The sequence below is a fragment of the Petaurus breviceps genome, unplaced genomic scaffold, assembly GCF_028583685.1.
Source record: "Petaurus breviceps papuanus isolate PSGF00001 unplaced genomic scaffold, PetGlider_PUasm1.0 175, whole genome shotgun sequence".
Lineage (NCBI taxonomy): Eukaryota > Metazoa > Chordata > Mammalia > Diprotodontia > Petauridae > Petaurus > Petaurus breviceps.
This window is the reverse complement of record NW_027185764.1, coordinates 17,660,129-17,683,165: the sequence shown is the minus strand read 5'-3', so window position 1 is coordinate 17,683,165 and position 23,037 is coordinate 17,660,129. Positions and strand designations below refer to the sequence as shown.

The following is a 23,037-nucleotide window of genomic DNA, read 5'->3' as shown; positions in this document are numbered from 1 at the left end:
TCTTTTTTCCACAGTGGGGGGAATAGGAGGTGGGAGAGAAAGAAAGTTTTTGTTCATTAAAAAATATTTGATTTTTGCTAATTAAAAATATTAAAGGGGGAGGCTAGGTAGCACAGTAAATATAGCACCAGCTCTGTAGTCAGGAGGACCTGAGTTCAAATCCAGCCTCAGACACTTAACACTTACTAGCCATGTGACCTTGGGCAAGTCACTTAACCCCAATTGCCCTCCTTCCCCCCTTCAAAAAGCAAAAAAAAAGAAAAATAGATTTTTAAAAAATGAGGTTGGACTAGATAGCTTCTGAGGTCCCTGGCTATATACAAAACTACAATCCAGTGCAAAGGGGGAGTGTGAAATAATTTTGGAGTACATATAGCTCATTATTCACTGCAATGTGGGGGAGGAAATAAACATTTATATAATGCCTCCTGTGTGCTAGGTATTATGCTAAGTACTTCTTATAAATATTACCTCATTTGATTTTCACAACTCTGAGAGGTAGATGCTATTATCCCTATTTTACATTTGAGGAAACTGAGGCAAACAGGGTTAATTGACTTGCCCAAGGTCACACAGCCAGTAAGTGTCTAAGGTCATATTTGAACTCAGGAGGGTGAGTCTTCCTGACTCCAGACCAGGTGCTCTATCCATTAAGCCACCAGCAGGATGGTGGTAGAAAAGAGAGATGGTTTCTGACCAAGGGAATAAGGAATTGCATGGAGAGAAAGATATAGATATAAGAGAGATTTCAAAGGGAAAATCTACATGACTTGGTGGTAACTGATCAAAAATATTGTAATGCATGAGGAAGGATTTAGGAAGAGGAACTGAACAAGGAGAAATGATCTCTAAGTGGCCACAATGCTACCATGTGACAAGGAAACATTAAAGGCATGGTCTCAGCCACTGGTTTATTGAGCTTTTTTAATATACACTTTCTGAAACTAAGGACAGAAAGCCCGGTAAGGCTTATTCTTCCACACGTCCTCACCTAACATCTACGAATACAAATGCTTCTATTCTGAGGAAGTCTTTCATTCTATCATCCACTGCACATATATTTAGCATCTATTATTTACAAAGCACTATGGGTAACACAAGGAGGAATAAGTCACAGCTCCTACCTTCAAGGATGCTAAAGTCCAATTAAGGTACAAAAAATAACTAATACCAGTTAGAAGTTGGTAATTTCCATGCAAGGCATGAAATGCTATGAGAATTTAGAAGTGGGGAAGGAGATTCTCTACCAATCCCTTGCCCAATGGTTATTTCCTGAAATGCTATGAGAATTTAGAAGTGGGGAAGGAGATTCTCTACCAATCCCTTGCCCAATGGTTATTTCCTGTAACCTTGATATACCCATAGTGCAATGCACAGGAGCAGCAGCCAGGGAGTGAACACAGTTGATCACCCTTAAAGATCATCTCTTCACTGATCCCTCCTTGGATGATGGTTTCATAAGCACTCACAGGAGCCCCTCCAAACCCATAATGAATCCATTGGTGGGACAGGTAATATATACTCTCCCACTTAAATGCAAAGCTCTTTGAGGGCTGGTGATAAGTTACTTTTTTTTTTTGTATCCCCAGCACTTAGCAAAGTGCCTTGGCACATAGTAAGTGCTTAATAAATTATTTTTCATTCATTCATTCATTCATTCATTCATTCATTCATTCATTCACCATACCTGTTCCCAGAGACCTATGACATGGTTGTTAACTCCTTTCCCATCCCCCCCAAAAGAAGAAGAGACCAAAAAGAAAATGAAAACAATAGTTAACAATTGACATTTTTATAGTCTTAATAACTTGGGGTCCTGGGGAATTCAGACCCTATTGACTTTTCCCAGTAACATCCACTTGAAGTTATTAAATAAAATCCCATGCATGGTATAGGCCACCTACATAAATCCAGAGAAAGCCAGCTTTGAAGAGCTCCTTCTAATTGAATCTATCCAGTGATTTTTTTTTAAAGGCATAAGTCCAATAGTACAATTACACAGGCTCCAGCTGCAAGGATAAATAAATTCCATTTCCCAGCAAAACAAAACAAAGCCAAACCTTTGTTACTTACTGACAGTCAGAAAACGTTGGCTTGTAGTAAAACGATGGCATTTTCGATTCATACTTGGCCCTTCCTGCATGATTTCCATTGCAGGCCATAAACTGCAAAAGAAGGAAAACAATAAACATTTAGGAAACTTTGCATCCTGTCCTTTCCTCTTTTCTACTGTGCACTAATGGCATTTTAAAAAAGGAAAACAATAATGTTCTGGCCCATAGACCACACTGTCTACCATTTCATAAACTTGATAAAAGGATGGGGGCAGGAGGATGTTGATATTGCAGAGACTTCTGTGAGACTTAAAATTGGGTAGGGCTGGGTAGGATGGTCAGCCAATCAACAGGCATTTATTAAGCACTTACTATATGCCAGCCACTGTCTGAAACATTGAGTATACAAAAAAAGGGCAAAACAGTCCCGATTCTTAAGAAGCTTATATGTGGGGGCGGCCAGGTTGGTACAGTGAACTGAGTACAGGGCCTGGAGTCAGGAGGACTTGAGTTCAAATCCGACCTCAGATACTTAACACTTACTAGCCATGTGACCTTGGGCAAGTCACTTAGCCCCAATTGCCCTTTCAAAAAAAAATGTTTACATATTAATGGAGTGGGTAGGGAAGGGACAGCATATATATTTAGATATATAGATATATAGATATATATACATACACACATGTAGATATAATGAGGTATCTACAAGATATATACAGAGTACAAATCTGGAAGCAGGGCTGATTGCTGAATTCAGTGTGAATATTTATGCCTGGGGCAGCTAGGTGGCACAATGGATAGAGCACCGACACTTACTAGCTGTGTGACCCTGGGTAAGTCACTTAACCCTTTTTGCCTCATTCTCTTCATATATAAAATGCACTGGAGAAGGAAATGGCAAACCATTCCAATATCTCTGCCAAGAAAACCCCAGATAGGGTCATAGAGAGTCGGACATGTACACCTCAGAAATTAGCAAACACTACAAACCAAAGCCTGATTGATTGTTGATTGTCTAGAGTTAAGAAAGTGATGGAAAAAATGTTGATCATAATGCAGATTAAACTTCAAAGTGTATCATGTAGCCCTAGTTGTTAAACACTTATCAGAATACCCCTGGATGGAAGGCTATCTCCAAGGGGAAAGAGGAGGAAAAGCAGCAGGAAAGACAAGGAACAGAGTCAAATGTGGAGGCTGATGGCCATCAGAAATCATGATCTCTGGCCACTGGTTAGATTTCTCTCCAGGGAGCTTTAAGACACAAGAACTAACTATATAATGGACATAATCATACAAATAAATACACACACACATACATATATATATATATATATATATACATATATATATATATATATATGACTCTCCCCCCACATATGGGGATATAGACACACATATACCCCCACCTTTGGGGGAGACAGTCAAATGACTATATGTACATATATATATGTATGCATGTGTGTTTATATATATAAATGAATGGAATTTTCTCTATCATGTAACGTGTGTATAAAAATATATACTAGAGAGAAAGAGCCATTCCTTTGATGTGTCATTAAGGTTTTATGGTAAAATCCAGCTGATTAAACATTAGGACTTTGTTCAGAGAATTTCTGGTTTTCAGCTAACACTGGGTCAACGGGCTAGAAGCAATGTGAAGAGGGCAACTACGTCATCCCCATGACCTTCCTTCCAGGCCACGCCAGTGCCAGCCTCTATGAGGGTTATGGGAATGAGTGCCTATCCGAGCTCTGGAGGGATAAAGACTCCAGGGGTTCTTTTTGAATTCATACAGTTGCTACAACAAAATGGATGAATCATCAATTGCTGATGGCCCCAAAGTCTGAACGATCAAAGATCAAACCAACAAACATCTACTGAGAACCTACTGTGCTCAAGACTCAGGTTACAACCACTGTGCAACTGTTCTGACAACATTCGAGAGCTGCCATGGCATTGTGCATAGAGAGCTGGTCTCGAAGTCAGTCGGATCTGGGTTCAAGCCCTATCTCTCGTACATGCTGGCTGTGTGATCCTAGGCCAGTTGTGCATAGAGAGCTGGTCTCGAAGTCAGTCGGATCCGGGTTCAAGCCCTATCTCTCGTACATGCTGGCTGTGTGATCCTAGGCCAGTTGTGCATAGAGAGCTGGTCTCGAAGTCAGTCGGATCCGGGTTCAAGCCCTATCTCTCATACATGCTGGCTGTGTGATCCTAGGCCAGTTGTGCATAGAGAGCTGGTCTCGAAGTCAGTCGGATCCGGGTTCAAGCCCTATCTCTCGTACATGCTGGCTGTGTGATCCTAGGCCAGTTGCTTCCACTCTCCTTCTAAACAGCTCTTTCTAAGTATAGAGTACCTAGGAGGGGCTGACTTACCTTGGTAGAGGGAGCATCCTTATGTCTGAGTTTTCTTTATTAGAGAAATCTCAGGTCCTGTTTTTATATAGTCCTTATCCTTATCTTATGTGCCCAAGTGCAAATTCATGCTACAAACTGTCCTAAAATCCTTCGAGAAATCCTATAAAATCATCTAGCCAAACGTGTAGCCATGGGGCATGCATGGGAAACATGTTTTTGTAAGAATGTTTATTTCCTTTACAAGGTTTCATTTGGCAATAAAGATCTGAACTGACTGTCAAGGGTGTGGATGCCGGACGTGCTCATTCAAATGTTTTATTTGCCTAAAAATTGAGGCGGTGTAGCAGCGAAAAGTGCTGGATGTGGAGTGAATGTTTAAATCTGGCTTCAGTTACTGAGTAGCTGGCTGTGGGAATCTGGTGAAGTCCTCATCTGTAGAATGGGGATATGAGGATCAAATGAAATGATATTTGTTAAGCTCTTTGCAAAATCCCACCGTGTTAGATAAATGCTAACTACAAGGAGGGCCGCTAGGTGGCGCAGTGAATAGAGCACGAGCCCTGGAGACAGGAAGATCTGAGTTCAAATTCGACCTCAAGCACTTAACATAAAAACTAGCCATGTAACCTTGGGCAAGTCACTTAACCCCAACTGCCTTCCAAAAATGCAATACATAAATAAATAAAGGCTAACTACTGTTATTGCCATTTTTATTATTATTTTGACATGCTTACTAAGTGAGCCTAAGTCAGCTAGGTGATGCAGTGGTTAGACTGCCAGGCCTGAAATGGGGGAAGACTCGAGGTCAAATCTGATCCTAGACATTTACTAGCTATATGTCCCTGGGCAAGTCACTTCACCCTGTTTGCCGCAATTTCCTTATCTGTAAAATGAGCTAGAAAAGGAAATGGCAAGCCACTCCAGTATCTGCCAAGAAAACCCCAAATGGGGTCACAGAGAATTGGTCATGACTGAAAGGACTGAACAACAACTAAATGAATAGATCACAGGAGTGCCAAAGCAAAGCCACTGAATTATAAACTTCATGGGGTCAGGGACACAGTTAAACTTTGTGCTCCCAGCAGTAAGCAAAGTGCCTAATACATTTTTGCTGATGTGAATGGGATTATTTTCTGAATGTCAAAGAAGAGAGGTGGTGCAGTGAATAGAACACTGGTTCTGGAGTCAGGAAGACCTGAGTTCAAATCTGGCCTCAGACACTTGACACATTTACTATCTGTGTGACCTTGGGCAAGTCACTTAACCCCAATTGCCTTGCCTTACCCCCTCCAAAAAAAAAAACACCATTCTGCACTTCTTAACTCCTTCAACAGAAATGGCATGTGGGCTATCCCACTTCTTAACTCTTCCACCAGAAATAATACACAGGCTATCCCAATTTCTAATTCCTTCAAAAGAGCTGGCACAACATGCAGGCTATCCCATTTTCCAACTCTTCCAACAGTGATGACACACAAGCTACCCCACTTCCTAACTTCTTTAGTGAACAAAACACACAAACTATCTGGTTTCCTTCTCTCTCTCACTTCCAGGATTGGGAGGAGGAAGTTACACTGTATTATCCCCTTTCTACAGATGAGGACTTCACCAGATTCCCACAGCCAGTGGGTGTGACTGAAGCCAGATTTAAACATTCACTCCACATCCAGCACTTTTCTCTATTACGCCACCTCAATTTTTAGGCAAATAAAACATTTGAATGAGCATGTCTGGCACCCATACCCTTGACATTACAGTCAGTTCAGATCTTTATTGCCAAATGAAACCTTGTAGAATAAATAAACATTCTTAAAATACAATAAGTTATACACTTATACTGTATAACTGATTATCAACAGAAATAACAATAATGTTAGCATTTATCATTGAGGCATTACCATCTTCCAACCTTAGTGTACTCTTCACAGATCAGCTGGACCAGTTCAGCAGACACCATAGTGCTAGGTCTTTTCCAGGGCTTCCTTCTTTGATACCTTTTTGGGATGGGATGGGTGAAGTATGAAGGAGGACTGAAAAATTCACCTAGCTTCCTCTCCCAAAAGGGAGACAATGGAGGGAGATATTTCTAGCAGGAGAGGGCTAGTGAGCAGAATCTCCTCTATCCAGATAGATGAAAACTGCTCACACCAACCCTTCCAAGCTGCTGACTTGAAGTCAGCCCATAGGTTCCCAGGATTACAAACTGGCTTCCAGTCTCCCTCACTCCCACCCCCCATCTTCCCCAATCACCAGGCTTCTTGGCTTCCACATTCTTCTATTCTTCATTGCAGTTCTCAAAGTAGAATTCTTGAGATCCTTCTTGAAGCCCCCACAGTACCCAAATCAGGGCTGGACATATATATATATGCTAAAGAGACAACTTCAGCCACCATCCTTCACTCTCTATATTCTAGGAATCTCCTTTTGAATATTCTTTTCCCCTTGACTCTGTCTTCCCCTCCATTTCTGGAACTATGACCCATATATAACCACATCAACTTGACCACTGTTCTCAGATAGAGTATGTCAATCTACTTCCTTATGGCCCCATTTATAATTTCTGTAACTTTTCTGAATCAAAGCTCCTCTCCCTAGCCACCACTTACTTTTGCATATTTTATTCCCTCTTAAAATAAAAGCTCCTTGAAGGCAGGGACTACCTTTGCTTTTGTATTTGTATCCCCAGGATTTAGTATAGTGCTTGGCACATAGTAATCTATGAATGTAGCAACAAGCACCCTAGCATACCCAGGGTGGCTGCCAACACAAGTTCTTAGATCTGCTTTTCTAAAGGAAAGCAACTCAAAATGGGTTAATAATCTTACTTTAATCAATCAAACATATATCATTTACCTAGTTCAGGGGAAAAAGTCAGTACCCAGAACTTCAGAGAATACAAACAAGTTAAAGCAGAAGTTACAAGCAGACAGAGAAACAGATCAGCAGACAGGCTTCCAACTGTCTGACCATTACATCCATACCTGTCAGTTACAAAAGAGGGAAGCACCAATATCTGGGTTTTCAAAGCTAGGGGACTCAATGGCTGCCCAGAGTCTCATCTGGTCAAATCACACAACCCTTCTCAAAATGAGCCCCACAACAAAACCTCACATCAGGATTTATATAGCCTTCTTCTGGCTCAGAAAATGTCACAACCCTCTTGACCCACTGCCCAATCACAAAACAACAAGATGTGGGCGTTCCTGAAAAACAAGCCTCCCGCCACGGGCTCCAAGTGACCACATTCAGCCTATTAGGGGGCAGAGTATATTTTCAAATCAAGAAAGGTTCTTAGAGTCACTTAAGCCTATCAAAGGGCCTGGGGCAGGGAAAATCTTAGATTCCCATTCCCATAACAATGAATAAATGTATTTTCATCCATTCATTCATCTATCCATCCATTTGTCCCTACCAAAATAGGTCACCTGGTTAGACCTGGATGAGGACTGCATTCAGACTCTCCCCTCAGAATACTACATAAGACATTCAACCTCTGTCTAGTTCATGGTTGAGCAGTTGAGATAAACAGACCTTGTGACCCTGTCTCCCTCATTCTCCTACAGAGCAGAACAAAACCAGATGGTATCCACAATGATGAAGTGGATGGAGATGTCTTTTGTATAAATTTCTGCCTGATGTAAGGACCAGACCTTAGTCTAGGTGGAATTAAATGAAAAAGTAAAAAGTCGGCTACTACAGGTGGGGGTTTCCTTTTTGACTCTATATTCTGGATACTTAGCATAGTACCTTGTACACTGGATTGTGTACTCCTCCATTTGACTGTAAGCTCCTTGAGGTCTGGGACTAACTTTCTTTTCCCTCTTTGTATCCCTAGCACTTAGCACAGTATGTGGTATACAGTAGTTGTTTAATAAATGTTTATTGATTGACTGTAAGTAGCAGGCATTTAATAAATATTTATTAAATTGTAGGATGAAGGGAAGCAAATAGCCTCAAAGTTCCCTTTCTATGATTCCTGGGTCTGTTCTGTGTCTGGAACATGGCAGACCCTCAACAAATAATTGCGACAGATGGTACAATGGGAAGAACCCTGGCTTGATCTGGGTTCAAATCCTTTGTTACTCACTAAACTAGCTTAAACTTCCTTGGGCTTCAGATTTTTCATCTTGATAATGAGAATAATAAAAGTACCTATATGGCAGGATTGTTGTGAAGATCAAATGAGATAATGAATGCACTGTTCTTTGTAAATCTTAAGGAGTCATATTATTGTGAGCTCGTATGCCAGTAAAGGTGTAACAACTGGCTAATGGGGATGGGGAGATGTATACACAACAAACTTTTCAATTTAATCTTCATCACTGACATTTTCTTCATTACTTTCTTGAGTTTAAATCAGAGGTGTCAAATACTCTGTCTAACTGCTGGCAAACTCATGGAGAAGAATGAGATTAAAATGTAAGTGAGAAATATTTGACAAAATAAACAAAAATGCAACAAAATATAGATTATGTTAATATGTGGTTTTCTTTTTCTTTTTGGAGGGCAATTGGGGTTAAGCGACTTGCCCAAGGTCACATGGCTAGCAAATGTTAAGTATCTGAGGGCAGATTTGAACTCAGGTCCTCCTGACTCTATTCACTGCGCCACCTAGCTGCCCCTAATATGTGGTTTTCTAAGTCCATATGTAGCCTATGGGATCCTTATGTACAGCTTAGCAGGCTCCATTTCTTTTGTAGTTTGGTACCATTAGTCAAATCAACAAAATGATAAATCAATTCCTGGTTTGAAGCATTTGCTGATTTCCAAGGTATTCATGCTTACACTGAAGATTTAACAATCTGAGGACCAGGTCAACTGGTTCTACACACCCTTGGCTGCTACTAGTGGTCCCATTCTCTAATCATCATGGCAGAAAGGAGTGAAGGCACTCAATCTAGAGACCTCCTTGGTAGCAGTTAGGAATATCTGGAAAACAAATGCTTCCCTGTTCTTATTGGTTTGGGTTAGGAGACTCTCCACTGGAATGGGATTTAACTCCTAGAGAAGCAAGAATGTTCTTATTGGAAGGATCCTGGATGACCCTTTCTTGATTCAGCACAACTAACCTGGACCAGGAGTCTAAAAATCCAAAGGTGTGCTGGGTTCTCTCTTTTCAGGGAGGAAAGTTCAAACAGAAGAGAGTTTTTTGTTTTGTTTTCTATGGAACACTGTTTTCTGATGTGGTTAGGTTCCAGTGGTGAACACAAAGAATGGAAGTTAAGGGGAATCTTACATATCTGATGTTTCTGTTCCCCACCCACTTCCTTGGAGTCTTCTCAAAGAAAGCTAATCAATCAATACAGTATTTCATTAAGTATCTACTATGTGCCAGACATTATCCTAGGCACTAGAGATGCAAATTCAAATGTGAGACAGACTTTGTCCTCAAGAAGCTTACATTTTACTAAGGAAGGCATAGTTCACAGATTATATAAATAAAGCAAGTATTAAAAAACATAGTGATGGGGTGGGACAAGGGCAGCACTAACAGCTGAGGAAATCAGGAAAGGTTTATTCTTTAAAGTTTATCATTTTTTCAATGATTAATTGCTTATTTTTCTCTCTTCTATCTCTGCCCACCCATTGAAAAGAAGGAAGTGAGGGAGGAAAGGAAAGAAGAAGGAAGGAAAGAAAAGGAGGAAGGGAGGAATGGAGAGAGGGAGGGAGGATAGGAAGAAGGGAAAGAAAAAGAAAAGGATGAAGGGAAGGATGAAAGAAGGGAAGAAAAGAGGGGGAAGGAAGGGAGGAAAGGAGGAAGGAAGGAAAAGGGGAAGGGAGGGAGAAAGGAAAGAAGGAAGGGAAGGAGGAAAGAAGAGAGGAAAGAGAAAGGAAGGGAAGACTAGAGGGAAGAAGGAAGGGAAGAAGGGAAGGAAAGGGATAAGAAGGAAAAGAAGGAGTAGAGAAGGGAGAAAGGAAGAGGAAGGAGGAAGGAAAGAAAGAAGGAAATCTTGTATCATATAAGCACAGTCAAGTAAAACATATTCCCCCATTGGTCCTGTCCAAAATTCATTTCTTATCCTGCATATTCGAACAGCATTTCTCTGTCATGAGGTGGAAGCACTCAAGAAAACCTTTTAAAGAGGGGACACTTGAATGGAGCTGGGGGCATGAAGAAGAAGTGAGATGGGAGAACACTTCAAGGGTGAGCACAGAAGTGGAAGACACAAGAATGCTGTGTCGGCAAACAGCATGTCCCTATTGGCCCCCGACAGCGTGGAGTTTCAGTCATACTGCAGTTAAACAGTCTTAGATGCCCTTTCTTTGTTTGGTTGTTTTTTCTTTTTGGAGGGGGGAAAGCAGGGCAATTAGGGTTAAGTAACTGGCCGGAGGTCACACAGCTAGTAAGTGTCAAGTGTCTGAGACCGGATTTGAACTCAGGTCTCCTGACTCCAGGGTTGGTACTCTATTCACTGTGCCACCTAGCTGACCCTTAGATGCCCTTTCTGACCCTGCCTCCCCTCCAAAAAGAACCCTTCGACCTGTATCAGTGTGCCTTCCAGGGACCCCTCAGGACCAGCCAAGAAAGCAGACCTCATACCTCTATTTGTGTTTCATCCCAAGCATCCAAACGGACCGACTTCACTTTGCTGACATTGGGGATGTTGCGGTGTATTCCTGAGCAGCTCAGGCAAATAAATACTCCAAGGGTGTAGGAGGCCCAGTCAGGATCTAAGGAGCAAACAAAAATATTAGTAATGACGATAATTATGGCTAGTCTTTACATGGCATTTTAGAATTTACAAACATTACCTTTATTTACAAGTACTGTCTTTACAAATGTTATCTTATTCTAACCTCCCAGCAATGCTACTGGGCAGCAATAATGCTGTTATTACCCTCATTTTACACATGAGGACCCTGAGGAAGGTAGGCTAACTCTGTCTGTTGGACCTCCTAGTACGAATCACCAATCAGTATGGAAAAACAAAGTGTGGCACACTGAAAAGAGAACGAGATGAATAGTCAGCAGACCCGGAGCTTTCAGTCCTGACTCCAACACTAACTAGCTGTGAGACCTTGGCCAAGGGACAATTGCCCTAGGCTACAGCTTACTCATCTGTAAAATGAGGAACCGGAACCTGAACATGGTCTATGAGGAATCTTCCAGGCCTGCATCTATGATCCTATGATCTCACTGATGTAAATTCAATAATTATTAAAGACAGACCCCAATTTTTTGCAGTCACTGTTTTTTAATATTATTTACAATTGTAAATACAACCAAGGTAGAAGAAATATAAAAGTCTAACAGTGAGGGGAACAGGTAAACAAATAGTGCCACATTAATGCAAATAGAGGCAGCTAGTAAGTGTCTGAGGCTGGATTTGAACTGGGAAGATGAGTTTTCCTGACTCCAGGCCTGGTACTCTGTCTGCCTATATCTATATAGGTAGAATTCACTTGAATTCACTATATCTATATGCCAACTAGCTGCTTGTCTGGTATATAGTAAGGGCTAAATAAATGCTTATTTTATTTCCAGTTTGGGCAGCTAGGTGGCACAGTGGATAGGGAGCCAGGTCTGGAGTTAGGAAAACTCATTTTGAATTCAAATCCAGCCTCAGACATTTAACTAGTTGTGTGACCCTGAGCCAGTCACTTCACCCTGTCAGCCTCCGTTTCCTCATCTGCAAAATGAATGGGATACCACTCTAGTATCTTTGCCAAGAAAACCCTAAATGCAGTCATGAAGAATTGGATTCAACTGAAAAAACGACTGAATAACACCAACAGCAAGGCAACAGGATGCTATAATGCCATTAAGACTGAGAAAGAGGAATTCCAAGAAATCTGGGAAGACTTCTGAAATGATACAAAGAAAAAAAAGGAAGAGCCAGAGTAAAAGTACACATACCAACTCTAACCAGGGGAATGAATCAATGAACCAAGAAATCAAATGGAGGGAGCGACTGAAAAATTATGACTGAATTTGATGTGCTGAGATTCACTTAGTTGCAATGTACATTTAGTTGGTTACATTGATGTTTATTCTTAAGCTTTTTATAATAAATCATTTTAAAATATTGCTGACCATGTTGCCCATAACTCGAAACTTTTGCTAAGTGAATCGTATTTCAAATGCAAAAGGGAAGCTGGTGATTTAAAGGACTTCTATTGTGAATTCTTCTGTAAAATCAATAATCCTTTTATAAAGCTAGCCATCATTCCTTGAATTCACATTTGATATAAATACAGGTGTTCATCCTTGGCATGCAATAGAGAAAATGATGACTATGAGGATTATAGGATCATAGATCCAGGGCTGAAATGAGACCTTGGAGGCTAAAACCTACCCTCTTGTTTTACAGATTATAAAAATAATAGCATTTATATAGTACCTTACAAATATTATTTCGTCCTCACAACAACCCTAGAAGCTAGGTGCTGTTATCATTTCCATTTTGCAGATGAGATAACTGAGGCAGATAGAGGGTAAATGCTAGGCTCAGTTTCACACAGCTAGTTAAGTGTTGTAAATCTGGATTTGAACCTGACTCCAAGTCCAGCCTTCTATCTGCATCTAGATGAGTAAACTGAAGGAAGACCCAAAAGGTGAGTGATTTACCTGTTAAAAGTCTTTTTGCAAAAATCCTTTGAGACAAAAATCCCTGCCCCCAAATCCTTCTTTTTGTGTAAATAAGGATTTACATATATATGAGGTTTGTTTAAAGGTTTTCCATATATGAGACTTGTTTAAAGGGAGTTATGCCTCCATTTCCGGTGATCTCTCTCTTTGTGGAGGCTGAAAAAGGTCACTGGCATTAGGGGCATTCACAGAGTATCTGGCCTCAGGCCAGTGCATCCACAAACAGGAAACACCCAATTTGCCTCATTGGCCAGGTGAACAAAGGGAAGGAAACCTTTTTGACTCAAACATCTTTCCTCCCAGGTAAATCATTTCAAACCATTTTGACTCTATCCTTCCTCCAAATCTACCCTCAAGGGCCCAGCCCCTAATGACTCAGACCCATATCAGAGCCTACAGTAAAGAGTGAACAGTACTCCTGGAGTATCCCATACTGTTCTGACATGTCACTCAGTGACCACGGCCACAACATACTCCATTCACAAGCATTAAATTAGGCCCATAGGTCAAATGAACAAATCTTTAATAGTTCTCCAGTACAAGCCCAGCCCTGGGCTCTGGGCTGTGTGGGATAAGGCAGAGTGAAACACACAGTCTCAGGCTTGGGTATGTAAAAGAGATTCTTGCTCAGGTGAAATAACCCCTTGCCTAGTATGTTACCTAGTGGGTTCTGGTTTGGCTCAGGGTTAAATCAGACCAATTCTTTTCAATTCTATGATTTAGAGGTGGTGGCACAAACGGACAGCACTCAAAGTGAGGCAGGTGGGGTCTTGGGATGAATAAAGACACAGGCAGGATCCTATGACGCATAAATATCTCCTAACAAGGAACTGCAAGAAAATCAGCCTTAAGAAGACAAAAAGGTTCATAGCAGTGTGAAGAATCTCAGAGTTATCTAATACAGACCCCTTATTTTAGAGATGAAGAAACTGAGACCCAGATGGCTCAGTAATGTGCCCAAGGTCACACAGGCGGTAAAAATCAATAACAAAGAGCTGTAAAGACAGAGTTTGAATGGGGTGGGTGGAAGGCCTTCAAAGTTCTGGTATAAGATAGTGAGGGAATACTACTGACAAGATTCATTGTAAAAAAAAAAAAACCCACGCATAGATTTGCACAAAATAATAAAGAGTAAAACATTTTCGATGGTAATATTGGTTTAAAAACAAATTTAAGGGATTGTCTTTTTGACCACTATAAGTAGCCAAATTAATTACAAAGGACATAAGGAATAAGAACTGATAAGAAATGTCTCATTCATTACAGTGTAAGCTCCTTGAGGGCAGACTGTATTTTTTATCTTCTTTGTATCATCAGTGATTGGCACAGTGCGTAGCATATTTCAATAGTTTTTCATCCTGACTCTATAGGACCGACCCCATCTGGGGTTTTCTTGGCAAGATACTAACAAGCTTATAATTTCCTTCTCCAGTTCATTTAACAGGTCTAACTGAGGCAAACAAGGTTAAATGACTTGCTGGGGTCACCCAGCTAGTAAGTGTTTGAGAGTTGACTGCCTGGTATATAGTAGGGGCTAAATAAATGCTTATTTTCTTGACTTGACTGACAATACAAAGAAAAGAAAAAACAAGGCCCCACATTCTAATGCAATGAGCAAACAGTTTAATTCTTTTCCCTCAGCAACCCTCTGGAAAGGTTCTATCTACATTCCCTATTTAAAAAAAAATTTGGGAATGGTGGCCCCAAAAGAAAACAGACCCTAGAACAAAGAATAAAAAAGTAAGAATAAGTTATCTACTGAGGAGTGTGTCCCTCCCCAGACGGGCAGCCTCTTGGAGCTGTCTCTCTCACTTAGCACTCTCCCCAAGCAATCCTCTAACAGAAATGTCATAATTTGTTTATTCTGTTCTAGCCATTATGCTAAACATTTACACTACACAGAGTAGTCATTATTTATGAGGAGTCAAGAGCCTGTTCTCACTTTCTTTATACATATTTAATGGATGGTTTGGGTTGCAATTAGCACCCAGGAATTATGGGAAGCAAGGGTCTGGTGAAGGAGGAAATGAAGGGTCAGCCACACCTGATCCATGCACAAGGGACATCTTGAATTTAAAGAGATGATCCCTCCCCAGTGCTCTCAGGGCAGCTCCATGTCTTGGGGTGAGGGGAAAATGTCTTGGGGTGAGGGGAAAATGAGGACTAACCATGACTCTCCACGAATACCCTCCCAAACCCAGCCATGCCTCAGTCTCACGGCTGTATTTAGTCCAATGCCTGGCACAGAGAAGGAGCTTAAAAAATACTAGGGGATTGAGTCATGTTACCCCTGGATTTGAGGAGAAAAGAACTGAAGCAGGGGAAGAAGGCATTAACAAGAACTCACATCTATATAGCTCTGAATTTACTTAGAACACCACCATGAGCCAGGGAGAGGGAATACTGCTCTGCCCATTTCCCAGGCAAGGAAAATGAGGCTGGGAGGAGTCTACTAGCTTCCCTATAGTTATTACCACGTTTCCCCGATAATAAGACACTGTCTTATTTTTTTTTTTTTGAAAGAAAAACACCAGAGGGCTTATTTTCAGGGGAGGGCTTATTTTCAGGATAGGTCTTATTATCGGGGAAACATGGGTAGCAGTACTGAGGCTAGGACATAAATTGAGGTCTAGTGTTTAACACAGCGCCTATCCCTGAACAGGCCCTTAATTAATGCTTATTGACTGCTTGAGAAGATCCTAGATTTAGATCTGAAAGAGATGTGAGTACTTAATAAATGGCTGTTCTCTCTCTCTCTCTCTCTCTCTCTCTCTCTTTCTCTCTCCTCCCCGCCTTCTATCTCTCCTTTCCTCTTCTGTCCTTTCTCCTTCCTGTCTCTATCTGTGGGTATCTCTCTCTAACTACCTATTTTAGAGGCTGTCTATCCCAACTCCTCATTTTACACATGAGGAAATGAGTCTCAGAGAGATAAAGTGATTTGCCCAGTCACACAGCTAATAAGTGTCCGAGGCAGAATTAGAGAAGCCTGGTCTTCCTAACTCTGAGTCTGGTGCTCTGTCCATTACACCATACTTCCTCACTAAGAGGAAGGGAGAAGGTGGAAGGGACAGTCCAGATGGCAATATTCCAGAGATATCTCTGTGCAGAAAGTGGAGAACAAAATATCAAAAAGAGGAACCAGGATTATCTTTCACTTTCCACTCTCCCTCTCTCCCAAAACCCTCTCCAGGCTTCCTAGAGCAAACTGACCTATGTCTGACAATATCTGAACCCTGTCTAACGGAAGAGGCAACAGAGTTGATTCATGTGGGTCAAGAGGGAAGGGTAAGGGCAAGGACCAATGGGCAGGAGTCAGAAGAAAGCAGATTTTGGCTCACTGTAGAGGAGAACCCTCTAATTATTGAGAGCTGCTCAATAGGAAGGGGCCGCTTCATAGGATCAGAGCTTCATAGTTGGAAAGAACCTTGGAGGTCATTTAGTCTACATTTTATAGACAAAGAAACTTGCCCAAGGTCACACAAGTAGTAAGTGGTAAATCCAGGATTTGAACACAAGTTCTTTGACTTCAAAACCATTATTCTTCCCACTATATCAAGGCACCTTTTCACAAAGTGTGAGTTCTCTGTCGCTGGAGGTATGGCAGAGTATTGTAGCCCGTCTGTCGGGGATGATAAGGATGAGTCTCCTGCACTGGAGTGAAGTTAGACTGGACCAGGGCTTCTTAAATTTCTTCTGCTCATGACCCCTTTGCGAATTTCGGCAGTGTTTGTTGGCATTGCGTGGCATGACAGCGTGGGCAGCACAAAGTGCACACGCTGTGTGTTCAGAACCAAGGTTTCCATGAAGTTCTGTGATACAACATGGAAAAGCACTGCCAGAAACACCTCAGATTTATTATGCATTTGCTTTTTTTGGTTAATTTTTGGCCCTTGAGTGTTCAAAAACCTTTTACTTGTTGTCAAATTTTTTGCAACTCCATATGGGGTTGTGACCCACAGTGTAAGCACTGGACTAGACCAACTCTGAAGTATTTTCCAAGGCTGAGAAGTGACGATTACAGGCTCACAGAATACAGAGGTAGAGAAGGAACCTCAGCCATCATAAATAATAAACCTCAGTTCATTTTACAGAAGAGGAAACTGAGGCTCAGAGAGGTTAATCGATTTACCTATAGCCAAGTAAGGGCAGAATGAGGATCTGAACCCATTTCTTCTGATTCTAAATATAGGATTAGAATTCTTTCCACTATTTTTTCTCCTTTCCTTTGCCTAACACTGACCACTTTCTCTGGGAGCCTAACTGCACTGAGGGAATACAGCTACAAGCCCCACAGCTGGACAGTCCCAGACTCTGGACTTCAGGTCCTTTAAAAACTTGAACCATGGGGGCAGTTAGGTGGTGCAGTGAATAAAGCACCGGCCCTGGAGTCAGGAGGACCTGAGTTCAAATCCGACTTCAGACACTTAATACAAAAACTAGCCATGTGACCTTAGGCAAGTCACTTAACCCCAAACTGTCCTCCACACAAAAAAAGTAAAAAAAACCCCAAAAACAAAAAAAAAACTTGAACCATAAACCTCAAACTGGAACAAGTGTTCTAATTGGTCTCCCTGTCTCAAGTCTCTCCTGACTCAAATTCAACCTTTGCCAAAAATAATTTTCCTGAATTGTAGGTCTGACTATGTCACTCCTTCTTCCCCAAGCCCTCTAAGCTACACGCACACACTCAATAAACTCTGTTACCTCTAGGATCAGATAGAAAGTCCCCTGTCTGGCATCTGATCTTCTTCTCATGGTGGCTCCTCCCTGCCCTTCATGTCTCACTCTGGGCATACTCACTGGCTGTCCTTCATGGCTCAGATGCTCTCTTGCCTCATTTCCACCCATCAGTCTCCCTAGCTTCCTTCAAGCCCCAGCTAACATTCCATCTTCTCCAGGAAGCCTTCCTCAGTTCTTCTCAATTTTAGTGCCTTCCCTCTATTAATTCTCTCCCATTTATTCTGCATATAGCTTCTTTGCATATATCTATTGGCATGTTGTCTTCCCCTTTAATTTATAAGCTCCTTGAGGGCCAGAACTGTCTTTCTCCTCTTTCTTTATATTCCTAGCACTTGGAACAGTGCCCAGCACATAGTAGGGGCTTAATAAATGTTTACTGATTGTATCAGCAATGCCATATTCACAATGCCTATGGAGATTACAGATATGCTGATATAATTATCCATCACAAAATACATCATGCTTGCCATATGGGGGAATAAACTAGAAAATTTATTAAGATACCAAAAGACTGAGTCCCAAAACCAGAAAGTGAAAGCCATCAGAGTAGTTATGATATTGGCACAGGTAGATAAAGTAGAAAGCACCCACATTTTCAAGCCTTTAAAACAGAACAGGCTACCTCAGGCAAAGGTCCTCCTCTCCCCACTCACAGCAACCACCCAGAGTCCGGGAAGCATGCTCCCAGCAGCTCCGGCCCCTGGCAGTCCTCAGCAGGAGTCCTTGGCAGAAATTCTGGCTAACTCAAAAAGGGCTTCGCGCTGCCGCTGCCTCTGCTGCTGCTGCCGCCGTCTCCACCACCGCCAGCCACCGCAGGAACTCTAGTTTTGCTTCCACTTCCTCTTGCTCCGCCCCTTCCTGCTATGTCAGCAAGTCCAATGGGGCATGGAAGATCTTTAAATCCCATAACCCTTACACTGATGTAATGGGAATGTAAATTTAAAGATCTTCCCTGCCCCTAGGCTAAAGTGCACCTGGAGCCTGGGGTGGGAGGCTTGTTTTTCAGTAGATAACTTCTTGATTGGCCAGTGAGTCAATACGGTTGTTACATTCTCTGAGCCAGGAGAAGGCTATATAAGCCCTGATGTGTAGCTTTGTTTTGGGGCTCACTTTGAGAAGTGTTCTGTGATTTGATGAAACTCTGGGCTAGCCGTTGTCCAGAGCCCCCCGGCTTTGAAACCCAGATGTTGTTTGGTATGGATGTAATGGTTGGACAGTTTGGAAATCTGTCTACTTGATCTGTTTTTGTCTTGATAATTCTGTCTATATACTTTGAAGCTCAGGGTGTTGACCTTTTTCCCCTGAACTAGGTGAACGATACATATCTGACTGATTAAAGTAAGCTTGTTAACCCATTTGGAGTTGCTTTCCTTTATCAAAGCAGATCCAAGAACCTATGTTGGCAGCCACCCTGGGGACGCTGGGGTGCTTGCCGCTACAACTGACCAGTTCTACACAGTCTATGAACCAGCTGCATTGGCCTGCTTGTAGCTGCTTGACCCACAACACTCATGCTCCTATCTCCTGACTGAGCACTGGCACTGGCTAAACCCCATGCCCAGACACTTTTTGTTCTCACCCACTTCTTGGCTTTACCTGGCTTCCCACAAGAGGCAACTAAAACCCCACCTTCTGTAGCCAGTGGCTTTCCTGATCCCTCCCTACCTGGTGTCTTCCCTCTGACATTAGCTTCTACTTAGGGATAGAGTGCCAGGCCTAGAGTCAGGAAGATCTGAGTTCAAATTCAGGCTCAGGTACTTACTTGCTGTGAGACCCTACACAAGTCACTTAACCCTGTTTCCTTCAGTTACTTATATGTAAATTACCTGGAGAAGGAAATGACAAACCATTCCAGTATCTCTTCCAAGAAAACCCCAAATGGGGTCATGCTGAGCTGGACATGACTGTAAACAACTGACTAACAATAAAACCAAGGAATATAGGGCAGGTAGGTGACTCAGTGAATAGAGTACCAGTCCTGGAGTCAAGAAGATCTGAGTTCAAATGTAACCTCAGACACTTCCTAGTTATGTGACACTGGGTAAGTCACTGTACCCTGTTTACCTCAGTCTCCTCATCTGCAAAATGAGCTGGAGAAGGAAATGGCAAACTACTCCAGTATCTTTGCCAAGAAAACCCGAGATGGGGTCATGAAGAATTGGACACAACTGAACAACAATTTTGTATGCATCTTTCATGTACATAGTTATTTACAAGTTGTATCCCCTGTTAGAAAGTGAGCTCCCTGAGGACAGGAAAAGTAATTTTCTTTTACCTTCCTTGGTATCCCCAGCACTTATCATAGTGCCTGGCACATACTACATGCTTAACACATGCTTGCTGACTAATCTGTTTAACTCTAATGCACTCAAGTAAAGTGGGGCACAATGAATCAATCAATGGAAATATCACTAGATTTACAGTCAGAAGAACCAGATTCAAATCCTCCTTCTGCCGCTAGCGCCATGTTGTGGACTTGGTCAAGTCAAGCCAACAGGCATTTATTAACCACCTACTACTGCCAAGGAACTGTGCTAAGTGCTGGAAATACAAAGAAGGGCAAAAACACAATTACTGCCATCACAGAGCTAAAGAGCAAATATCTGTTGTTGTTCTTCAGTCATTTCAGTGGAATTCGACTCTCCAAGATCTCATTTGGGGTGTTCTTGGCAGAGATACTGGAACAGTTTGCCATTTCCTTCTTCAGTTCATTTCACAGATGAAGAAACTGAGGCAAACAGGGTGAAGTGACTTGCCCAGGGTCACACAGCTAGTAACAATCTAAGGCTGGATTTGAACTCAAGTTTTCCTGACTCCAAACCTAGCATTCTATCACTGCACCACCTTGCTGCCCCCAAGAAGGAGATAACACACAAACAACTCTCCATAAGCAAGACACATCCAAGACAAATTACAGATGATCTCAGAGGGAAGGCACTAGCATTAAGGGGACCCCAGAAAGGCTTCTTACAAAAGGTGAGAATTTTAGGTGAGACATGAAGGAAGTGAGGGAAGCTAAGAAAGGAGGTGAGAAAAGAGAGGCCAGTGAAGAGAAAGTAGAGAAGAAGGTATAAGAAAACTTGAAAGATGGGGACGGGGGGATGTGGGGGAGAGAATGAGGTCACAAAGGGCTCTAAAAGCCAAACAGAGGATTTTATATTTGATCCTGGAGGTGATAGGGAGTCACTGGAGTTTACTGAGTAAGGGGAGTGGCATGATCAATCCTGTGCTTTAAGAAATATCATCTGGGGTGGCTAGGTGGTGCAGTGAATAGAGCACCAGCCCTGGAATCAGGAGGACCTGAATTCAAATCTAGGTTCAGACACATACTAGCTGTGTGACCTTTGGCAAGTCACTAACCCCAATTGCCCTGCCTTCCTCCCTCCAAAAAAATAAAAATAATTTTTTTAATTAAGATCATCTGAGATTGATTGACAGCTAAGTTGAGAATGAAACAGAGCAGGGAGGCCAACCGGCAGGCTATTGCAAAAGCCCAGGTGTGAGCAGATAGATCAAGTCACCTAATCTATCTGCATTTCAGTTTTCTCATCCACAAAATGAGAGAGCTTAGCTGTGGTTGTTGTTCAGTCATTTCAGTTTTGTCCAACTCTTAGTGACCCCAATTGGGGTTTTCTTGGCAAAGATACTGGAGGGGTTTGTGATTTCCTTCTCCAGATGAGGAAACTGAGGTAAACAGGGTGAAGTGACTTGCCCAGGGTCGCACAGGCACTAAAGCCGGATTTGAAATCTAGATGATGACTCTTCTTGATTCTAAGCCCAGCACTCTCTCTGCTGTGCCACTTAGTGGCCCAGGACCTGGGCTAGATGACCTCTAAAGCTGTGACTTTTGCTGAGCTGCAAGGCAGTTTCTCTGAAGACTGTCCAGTAAACAAACCAGTTTGACCTGGATTCAAATCGAATTCAAATTACTATACTTTCAAAAGCTTTGGAACAAGAACACCAAAATATTACCCATACCAAAACTACACTGGGCCTCTGCCCAGAACCTGCAGACCAGGAAGTAGCAAAGGGAGAGACTCCGGGCAATGCTGGCTAAGCCCCAGGGAACAGGTTTCAATGGACCACAGCCTCAGTCTCCTCCCCACCGAAGGCTGGGTTTCTTTCACACTTTGAGAAAATCCCAGCCCCACTCAGCATCCATCAGAATTAATTCAATTCAATTCAACCCTTATTAAATGCTTGCTATTTGTAAGGTCTGGAAGCAGCATGGTGGTTAGTGGATAGAGTGTCTGAAGGTAGAAAGGCCTAGGTTCAAGTCCAACACTGTGACCTTGAGAAAGTCTTTTCCTCTCTGTATGCCTCAGGCAACTCCCAGAAAATTATCTAAAATGTCACAAAAGGCTGTTATCAGTATTGGTCAAGGGAGTTCCCTAAATTGACAGAAATCATAGATCCTTTCCATAAAGCAAAGCTTTAAGTGTTATGAAGGAGAGTAAATTCTGCAACTTTTCCAAGCCCTCTTTGTATATGAAAAGGCTCTTATTTATGGAAAATTTTCAAGTTCATAATAAGAAAATATGAAAAAAAAAAACCATTGCCTCTGAATTCGAGGACCTTAACCCCTTCCTTGCAAATGGCTCTCCACATGACTCTCTCAGACATGGTAGAGTACTCCAGACCCCTGACTTCACAACATTTAAAGGTCAATGAACTCTCAGAGATTCATCTACTCCAATTTTATTCTAGGCAGGGACTTGAGGTCCCTGAACTGGCTTTTTAATACAGACAGACAAATAGATAGAGAATTATGTGAATATAATTACTTTTTTTGTGTTTTATTTCATGCATTTCCAAATATTCTTCTGAACTGATGCAAAGTGAAAACAGCAAAACCAAGAGAACTTTGTACACAGTAATAGCAACATAGTTACAATGGTCATCTAGGAATGACTCAGCCCTTCTCAGCAATACAATGATCCAAGACAGTTCCAGAGGACTCATGAGTGAAAATGCTATCCACATTCAGAGAAAGAACTGATGAAGTCTGGATGCAGATTGAAGCATACTATTATCACTTTTTACTTTTCTGTCCTTTTAGGTGGTTTCTTTTTTTATAACATGACTAATATGAAAATGTTTTATACGATCACACATATATAACCTATATAAAAATTGTTTACCATTTTAGGGAGAGGAGAAGAGGGAGGAAAAAATTTGGAACACAAAAATTTTTTAAAATGTTAAAAATTGTCTTCTAAAAAATGTGTAACTGGAAAAAATAAAATACTATTAAAAATATTCTTCCAAGACAGGGTCCACAGGCTTCATGGGACTGCC

The 23,037-nt window shown here is 41.7% G+C and overlaps 2 protein-coding genes across 3 annotated transcripts in view; both read right to left on the bottom strand.

Annotated features, from left to right (window-relative positions):
- ADAP1 (ArfGAP with dual PH domains 1) overlaps positions 1-23,037 on the bottom strand; it is a 171,744-nt gene that overhangs the window by 123,770 nt on the left and 24,937 nt on the right. For both annotated transcript variants that reach the window (XM_069084872.1, XM_069084873.1), the window contains exons 2-3: positions 10,951-11,081; positions 2,074-2,165 (exon numbers count right to left, since the gene is read on the bottom strand). In XM_069084872.1, coding sequence (XP_068940973.1) covers positions 2,074-2,165; positions 10,951-11,081 — 223 coding nt within the window. The remainder of the gene's footprint in view (positions 1-2,073; positions 2,166-10,950; positions 11,082-23,037) is intronic.
- The window catches only part of PRKAR1B (protein kinase cAMP-dependent type I regulatory subunit beta), a 716,155-nt gene that overhangs the window by 681,767 nt on the left and 11,351 nt on the right, over positions 1-23,037 (bottom strand). The window lies entirely within an intron of this gene.